The sequence below is a fragment of the Gracilinanus agilis genome, chromosome 1, assembly GCF_016433145.1.
Source record: "Gracilinanus agilis isolate LMUSP501 chromosome 1, AgileGrace, whole genome shotgun sequence".
NCBI lineage: Eukaryota > Metazoa > Chordata > Mammalia > Didelphimorphia > Didelphidae > Gracilinanus > Gracilinanus agilis.
In genome coordinates, this window is record NC_058130.1 from 724,621,125 (window position 1) to 724,630,471 (window position 9,347).

The window sequence follows — 9,347 nt, forward strand, 5'->3', positions numbered from 1 at the left end:
TTACAATAGCACCATAAGCAGCAAGAATAATAGCTGCAAGGACATCAGCATCAGTAACACAGTGACAACAACCAAATCCATCTCTCGAGCTGGAAAGGGTGCAGGGGTAATCTATTCCAACACTTTCATTTTTACAGATGGGAAAACTGAGGCCTCGGGATATTCTGTGACTTACTCGAGGTCACACAGGTGGATCCGAATCCAAGACTCTAAAGAGTTAGTGCTCTTCCCACTGTGCCACACTGCCTTTCCTGCAGTTAAACCAATCAGTGCCTCCTGGGGGTATCCATGGCTCCACCTTTCTGTTTTGACGGCTGCTTCCCATTAGTTCTCTGCTGTCAGGATTCTTAATGCCTCCTTTAAAGCCCAACTCAGACCTGACCTTTCTAACGTGACAGGATGTAGCCTCCAGCCTGGGTGTCATCCCTTGCTCCCAAGGCCGATCTAGGGATTTTTCTGGGTCCCTGGGGGGTGGGGCAGGTGCCTCCCAGGTTCTTTCTGTCTACATCTGTCATTCTGTGATTCTAGAGAGTGAGCTCCCTGAAGGCAGCAGGAACCATGCCCTATCTAAACCCAGCATGCCCTCTAGCATGGAGCTCTGTACTCAGAAGTTGTTAACTATTTGCTAAATTGAATTTGTACGGTGGACAGAATGTGGGTTCAGAATTTGAGGAATCTCAGTTTGAATTTTGGGAGCTGCTTCACGAGGGCCCCGGCTTCTTCATGTATAAGAGGGGGTTGGATGACCCTCAGATGACCGACCTTTAGAATTGCTTTCAGCTCTAAATCTTAATGATTGTCTGAACTGCATTAAATTGGGAACATCGACAGAGCACCCAAAGTGTAGGTCAGAGGTCAGGGCTGGAAATGTAGGTCTGGGAATCCTCAGTTAATGGAAGTGTGGCCAAACCTGTGCATATGAATAAGCTCCCCTATGGAGGGGGTGAAGAGAGTCAAAAGGGCAGAGGCTGAGGCCTGAGTCTTGAGAGGCCCCCAGGACTGAGGGGAACAGGGGGAAGAGAAGCCTGCAAAGGAGTCTGAGAAGAAGCGGTCCAGGAGGCAGGAGAGGAAATAGGAAAGAACATCCTCATGGAAGGGTTGGACAGAAGAAGAGTGAGGCTGACAGTACCAGAAAGACAACAAAAAATATAAGGCCACAGGGGTCAGCTAGATGACTCATTTGATGGAGAGCCAGACCTGGAGATGGATGGTCCTGGATTCAAATTTTTGACCTCAGATACTTGCTAGTTGTGTGGCCATGGGCTAGTCACTTAATCCCTATTGCCTAATCCTCACTACTCTTCTGTCTTGGAACCAATACTCAGTATAGATTCTAAGTTGGAAAGTAAGGGTTAAAAAAATGAGGCTTGAGGAAAGAACCCTGGCTTTGGTAAAAAGGGGTCACCTTGATGTGTGCAGCTCAGGGCCTCAGGAAGACTTAACTACAGATCTGCTCTTGTGAGAGAGAGAGCTTCCCATGCATCTTGCTCTCTCACTCAGAAGACAGGGAGACAGCTCCCCATCTCCGGAGATCTTTGAGAGGTAACTCATCTTTTTGGGGATACCAGAGAGAATATTCCTGTGCTTGTATAAGTTGTACTAGATGCCCTGTGAGGCTAATTCCAAATTGTAGATTCTGTGATGCCCACTTTATAGACAGAGAAGTCAAGAATCTAAAAGAAATGCCATGGGGCAGCTAGATAGCATAGTGGATAGAACCCCAGACCTGGATTCAGGAGGACCTGGGCTCAAAATCTGGCCTCAGACATGTTCTAGCTTATGTGACCTTGGGCAAGTCACTTAATCCCCATTGCCTAGCCCATCTGTCTCAGAGTCCTTCCTAAGTATGGCATACTGTGATTTTGTGGGAGGTGACAGGGCCATGTTCCCAGTATCAGAAAAGTAGAACCGTGGCAGTTTAGAGGCGTGGTTTCTAATTTCTATCTGTCACTGAATGTAGTGGAGAGAATATTGGACTGGGAGCTAGGAGTCTTAATTTTTAATATAGCTTCACCAATTTCTAGATGTAATAAAAAAATAATAAAATGTTACGATTAGCTAGGTGACTCAATGGATAGAGTACAGGATCTGCCATCAGGAAGTCTCATCTTCCTGGTTTAAAATTTAGCCTCAGACACTTTCTAGCTGTGTGATCCTAGGCAAGTCACTTAGCTCTGTTTGCCTCAGTTTCCTCACCTGTAAAATGAACTGGAGAAGGAAATGGCAAACTCTAGTAAGAGAAAACCTCAAATGGGGTCAGGAAGAGTTGGACATAACTGAAAAAAATAGCAAGATTGATTGACTAATCACTTTAAATATGTTATCTCCTTCAATCCTCACAACAACTTGGGGAGGTAAATCCTATTATCTACACTTGATAGATGAGGAACTGAAGGCAGAGAAGTTTATATGATTAGCCCAGGGCTACACAGCTAGTAAATATCTGAGGTAGGATTCAAACTCAGTTCTTGCTGCCTCCAAGTCCAGTGTTCTCTGTGCTATGCCACCTAGTTGTCTCTATGAGCCTGGTTAAGGTTCCTTCTGTCTTTGGATCTTGGATTCTTCCTCTACAAACTGATGGTTGCTAAGGTTTTTTCTCTGAACTCTAGCAATCTGGGCTCTAAGGGTCCTTCCCAGCACTAACATTCTTTCCTGGATCATTAGAAGATCTTTGAAGTGACCACTCTGCTTCTAGTGTCTTATGAAATGGCTGCCAAAATAACTTTCCTTCTAATCAGAGTTGCATTGGTTTTGTTTGTGCAACTAGCTAGAAGGCACATCATCTTCCCTTCCCCTACAAATTCCCTGTGGGGAGAGAAATGCTGCTTCCTCTGAAATTTGACCTGTTTCAGTGGGCTTGCTAGGGGCTGAGGCTACTTCCTGGCCACAGGTCTCTTCAGCTTGGGAGGTGTTGGTTACAGAAGAGGGTTGACTGAGTCTCAGAGGTTTCAGTGAAAGAGTGCTTGGGTAAGGCCAGAGGTGGGTGGTGGACTGGGAATGGCACTGAATGAGGAGCCAGGATGGGAGAGGCCAACAAGCCTGACTCTTACTCTTGACTCAGCCATCTTGAGCATACCACAAGTTCTAGAGGCTTCCACTTATGTATTCATTCAACTGTTTATTGAATTCCAACAATGCACACAGGCACTATACACAGGAATAAAGAGAATTCCTACTGTCAGGAAGCGACAAGTAAATTTAGTAGGGAAGATGAATACATTTATACATAGAACTACATGTGATAAAACACATAACAGAATTCCAGGGTCCTAAGACAGACAATATCCTTTCTGGCTGAGGAAATGTGCAAAAACTTCTTAGAAGTGGTAACAATCCAGCTGGACTTGGAGAGAGCATAAGATTTTGATAGGGAAAGATGGGTAAGGAGGGCATTCTAGGTAGAAGGAACAGTATAAACAAGGATACAAAAGCTGGAAAAGAAGGGAGGTTGTCTGGGGAGAGTAATGTTCAGTGTGGATTAAACATCAGGTAATGTGGAAAGTGATGAACTGGGGCAGGTCAAATCCAGGATTTGGACTTTGGGGCACCCATGAGAAGTATCTGAGTAGGAGAGAGAGAATATCAGAGGTAGCCATTAGGATGATGATTCTGGAAGCCTATGGACTATGGTGGGATAGACTGGAATTAAGGAGGCCAGGAATAGTCCAGTTGTAAAGGAATAAGGCCTGAATGGAAGGAATTAGATGAATGACAATGACTATGCATAAGAAGCAAGATCAACAGAAATGGGTGGCTAAACTAGATAGGATTTGGGGGCAAGAAGCTGGCAATGACTAGCTAGGACCATGGATTGGCAGAAGAAGGGAAGTCAGGAGGAACAGGCTTGGGGCAAAAGATAATGAGTTTCATTTTGGACTTGTTGAGTGTGACATCCAGATGAAGTTATTTAACAGAAAGCTAGGAGCTTTCTGTAGGGGGTGCAGAGTCAAGATGGCCACTTAGAAACAGCAAAAGTCCAGACCTCTGTGAAAACCCTTCTGCACCAATCAAAAATAAAGTGCTTTAAGGAGTCAGAAAACCAAATCTAACAACAGGACAGAGCTGGGGGACTCTCCTGCTTGATTTAACTTCAAAGGTATACACAGAAGGCTAAATTCTTTGGTTTAAGGAAAAGGAAGAAGGAAGGTCCCAGGACCCTTCCCCAACCTTCTGTGCTGTGTCTCTGGCAGTCACTGGAATCTCAGGGTGAGGGCTCCAGGGCTCTAACCACAGCCGGCAGGGAGGCAGGTGGGGAGAAGAGGGCAGCCTAGTCACAGCCACTATTCTCCATCTTGGGCCTCTGTTTCTCAAGGTTTTGGCCTCAGGGCACATCCAGCTCCCCAAAACAGCTCTGCCCCAGCTTAATCTAGTCTAGCAATAGGACAAATAAGAAATCTTAAGAGGGCAGGGAAGCTCAATCTCCAACACCCTTCCCCCACCAACTGTGCTGAGAGCTGCTGTAAGAATCCTGCTGTCTTGGATCCCAGGGCAAATGCTGCAAGCATGACAGAATACAGGGCAGGANACACACACACACACACACACACACAGTAAGGCAGCTAGATGGTACAGTGGATAGAGCACTGGGCCTGCAGTCAGGAAGACTCATCTTCATGAGTTTGAATCTGGTCTTAAGACACTTATTAGCTGTGTGACTCTGGGTAAGTCACTCAACCCTGTTTGCTATTTGCCTCAGTTTCCTCAACTATAAAATGAGCTGGAGAAGGACATGGCAGACCACTCTGATATATCTGCCTAGAAAACTCAAATGGAGTCATAAAGAGTCACACACAACTGAAAAATGACTAAACAATAACAAAAACTTTTTTTGGTGGGGAGGAAGACTAGCTTCTAGAAGGAATAAGGAAAGGATCTATGTAGGAAGTACCACTTGAACAGAGTTTGGAGGGAAGAAAAGGATTCTAAAAGGTAGAAGTCAGGTGGGAATATGTTACAGGCACGGGAGAGTCAATGCAAAGATGCAGATAGGATATGGAGTTTCATGGAGAAGGACTAGCTGGACTGTAGAGTGTGGTAAGGGGAATAATGTTTAGAAAGGATGATCGAGGCCAGATTGCCAAGGGCTTTAAAACAGAATGGAGGCTATCTGGAGTCATTAGTTTATTGTGTAAGGCAGTGATTCCCAAAGTGGGCGCCACTGCCCCCTGGTGGGTGCTGTAGCGACCCAGGGGAGAGGTGATGGCCACAAGTGCATTTGGGAGCAGTGAATAACTGTAAGGGGGTGGTGATAGTATGTGACAGGGGGCACTAAGCAATATTTTTTCTGGAAAGGGGGCAGTAGGCCAAAAAAGTTTGGGAACCACTGGTGTAAGGGGTCTGAAATGATCAGTTTACACTTTAGGAAAACCCTCTTGGCACTGGATGGACTAGAGGGGGAGACATTTCAAGTAACCAATTGATAAATATGCATTTAGCACCTAGTATGTGCCAGGCAGCTAAATCGTGGAGTGGATAGAAAACTGGGTTTGGAATCAGGAAGACTCAACTTCATGAGTTCAAGTCCAGCTTAGACACTTACTAGCTGTGTGACCCATTTAACCCTGTTTACCTCAGTTTTCTCACCTGTCAAATGAGCTGGAGAAGGAAAGGGCAAATTACTATGGTATCTTTGCCAAGAAAACCTCACAATGGGGCCATGAAGAGTTGGACACAATGGAAATGACTCAACGGCAAAAATGTATCAGGCAGTAGGAATATGAAAACAAAAGTTGAAATAGTCTCTCTTCTCAAGGAGTTTATAGTCTAGAATAGTGTTGGCAAGGTTTTTGAGTTCAAGTGCCCAGAGGGCAAATTTAAGCTGTCTGTGAGCCCCTCCCTCCCTCCACATTAACAGAGAAAGCTGAGGAAGGAAGTGCTTGCTTTGGGTGGCTGGACAGAGGGGTGGGGCATGCAAAAATGTCCTTGGGTGCTGGGAAGAGGGGGAATAGAGCAGATCCCCATGCTAGGAGTGCCATACTTGGCCAACACTGGTCTAGAATACACACACACACACACACACACACACACACACACACACACACACACACATCCAATAAGTTACAGAGATTTGGAGGAAGGCATCAGTGGCTGGGGGCATCAGAAAAGGACTCAGGTGATGTTTGAGCTTAGCCTTGAGGGAAACTGGGGGTTCTGAGAGAAGGAGATTCCAGGGAAGGGGGCACCCAGGACAAAGGCTCAAAGACAAAAGAGGAAATGTGCTGGATGACAAACAGAAAGTGGCCAGTTGGGCTGAACTGCAGGGAAGGTTATTGGCCTTACTGGTTACAGGCCAGAAGCCATAAAGGTCTGACTTGGAATGGTGGCCAAAGGAGTAGAGAAGGGATAGATGTGAGAGATGTCATGGAGACAGAAATAACAAGATTTGGCAACCAAATGGAAATATGGGATAAAGTCAAATTAAATGGTAGGCTGTGAACCTTGGAGACTGCAAGGAACCATCAAAAGAAACAGGATTTGAGAGTGTAAGATTAAAATTAATTTCCAAATACTCCAAGTATTATATTTTATAAAGTTTATTAACAATAACTTGAAGCAAAAGGAAAGTAATAGCCTCAGTAAAGAAAGAAGCTCCCTGGGACCATATATACGGGGGCTGTGAGAGAGCAGAACACACACACACACAGAGAGAGAGAGAGAGAGAGAGAGAGAGAGAGAGAGAGAGAGAGAGAGAGAGAGAGAGAGAGAGAAAGAATGGAGTTACACACAATTTATTTACAAAATGGGAGGATGCAACATGGATGAAGAGAAAAATATTTTGGGATGAGAAAAAGAATTCTGGGAGATGGGAGTCTAAGGGTTCAAGATTTCTAATTACACATTCCCCCCTGTGATCCTTTGGGAGACCAGTCTCCCCAAGGGATCATTTTAATAATCAACTTAAAACTTTAAAGATTTTTAACTAAAGGTATACAATATTCTAAAGTGAAATTACAATAATTTGGGGACAAAATGGAAATGAACGAGAAAAAGAATTCTGGGAGATGGAGTCCAAGGGTTCAAAATTTCTAATTACACAAGAGGAAAGTTGAATTTTGGCTAGATTGATTTTGATATGTCTATGAAATGTCCATTTTGAAATATCCAACAAGTGGTTGGTGATGCTAGGACTGAAGCTAAGAGAGACACGGGCTGGGTCTGTAGGAATAGGAGTTATTTTCATAGAGAAGATAACTAAATCCATGGGAGCTAATGAGATAACCAAAAGAAAGAAGGTAGAGAGAAAAGAGGACTAGCAGAGAGAACACTCATTATAATATAAATTTCCAAAAAGGCAACAAGGCTGGATGGATCTGCCAGGAATGTTGAAGGAATTTCTGAAATGGAAGAGGTGGGGATGATCGAACTAAATAATGTCTCAAGCCCTTGTCTAACTCATGGAACCATAGAATGTTAGAAGAGGATGCGATCTCACAACATCAGCACAGAATAACCGTGTTAAAAGGGATCAAAGAAAACACATCACAGAACTTCAGGGCCAAAAAGATCCTTACCAATTCAACCTCTTCATTTTACAGGTAAGAAAACAGAGGGTCAAGGATGGAAAGTGACTTGGCCACAGTCACCCATCAATCTTGCTGGAGCCATCCTCCAGCCTCTCTTTCAGTCCTCTTGCCATCCCTCTCAAGGAATAGTTTGTTCTTTTCATTTACAAGGGAAATCTTCCATGTACAGATAGTATCAACCTTTAAGAAACCGAACTTTTACAGTTCATTCATGTGAGAATCTCACAATGTATGTATGTTCTATGATCATAATATGGCCTCATAGTTCCCAAATTTTCTCAGTTGGGTCCTGGGGAGTTTGGCGCCCTCTCCAGGACTATAGTCTTCCCCTCTGGTACCCTTGGAGATTCTTGGTATCATTAAACAAAGAATTTATAGGTGGGGGGCCTGGAGACTGTCATGTTTCCATGTCCTTCATGGGCTTCATTTCTTCCCCTGTGGCAGTAAGAGCAAGTAGTGAGTGGAATACTGGAGCTGAAGTCTGGAGGACCTGAACTGAAATCCCACTTCAAGCTCTTCCTAGCTGTGTGACTCTGGACAAGTCACTGAATCTCTCTCAGCCTCAATTTCCTCATCTATAAAAATGAAGGTAATAATAGCACCTATCTCCTTGGGTTGTTATAAGGATAAAATGAAGTTATAAAGTGCTTTACAAAACTTTAAGTGCTACATAAATGCTAGCTATTATTGCTAAGATGATGATTACAATTTTGACTTTCATAATAATAATATTCCCATTTCTATAGCAACTGGAAGTTTACAAAATACTCTTCTTACAACAGCCCTAAGAGAGAGGAAGTACAGGGATCATTCTGTCCATTTTACCAACACAGAAACCTGCTTATGCTCCTTCAGTTAGTTCCTGTTAAAGCTGTCTGGGTTTCGAACCCAGGTCTCTTGGCTTCTCAGTCCCACACCACCACTCAGCCAGCTTTCTGTGCGTGTGCATGCATGTACACATTCTGCCACACAAGGCAGAGAACTAGCGTGTTCAAGTTTCATATGTGGGGAACAAAAATTGAGCCCTTCCCTTCAAGTGACCTTCCCTCTCCCAGCCCACATGGTGTCCCATAGCTCTTGACTAATACTGTGTATTCCGGCCAGCTATGTGGGTGTCTTATCCCCAGCTGGACTTCCAAAGAGGAGAGGGACTGTGTCTTATCTAAATGTGATATCTTCTCCGGGACAGCGCCCCAGACTCAGCACACAGTCAATATTGAATAAATGCTTCTTGTTTAAATGTGCATTTGTCATTAGATGATTTCCCCTAACTGTCTTCAGGAGATGTACTTTGTAGCGGAGGAATCTTCTGGGTTTCTGGTGGGATGTATCAAAACAAAACATACAAAAATAATTTTTTAAAATGAAATCCAGGTGTTGTAGCAGAAGAAAAAAAGATGGAACTAATTAAAAAAAAAAACCAACAACACCTTTGCTTAGCTAAAAAATACCTCCAGAAACGAATTGAATGCGTTCGACCAAAGACAGAAATATTCTCACATCTGATCTTTAGCTTATCTATGTCAGGCTACTGAAGTCCCAAAGCAAAGAAATGGAGTGTCTTTGCAATGAGGGAGAGCTCTGGCCTCTTTTCCACCCATTGACTTATCAGGTTTATCCGTCCCCTGAGGAGAGGAGGGTGGGCGGCACCCTGCCTGGCAAGACATTTTTTAAGTGTTAAGTAATTGTATATCACAAGATTTCATATCTAGGGATTGAGCGGTGCCAGATCTTCAATAGAAAGGAAAGTTCATTATATCAAAAAGGGATGGAGCCATGTCATAAAGGCAAATTCCCTCCAAAATAAATTCTGACTCAGAGAAA

At 43.9% G+C, this 9,347-nt stretch overlaps 1 protein-coding gene across 1 annotated transcript in view; it reads right to left on the bottom strand.

The window, feature by feature from the left end:
- Window positions 1-9,347, bottom strand: part of CPAMD8 (C3 and PZP like alpha-2-macroglobulin domain containing 8) — a 131,169-nt gene continuing 121,822 nt past the window's right edge. The window contains exon 25 of the mRNA XM_044685330.1: window positions 1-89. Coding sequence (XP_044541265.1) covers window positions 1-89 — 89 coding nt within the window. The remainder of the gene's footprint in view (window positions 90-9,347) is intronic.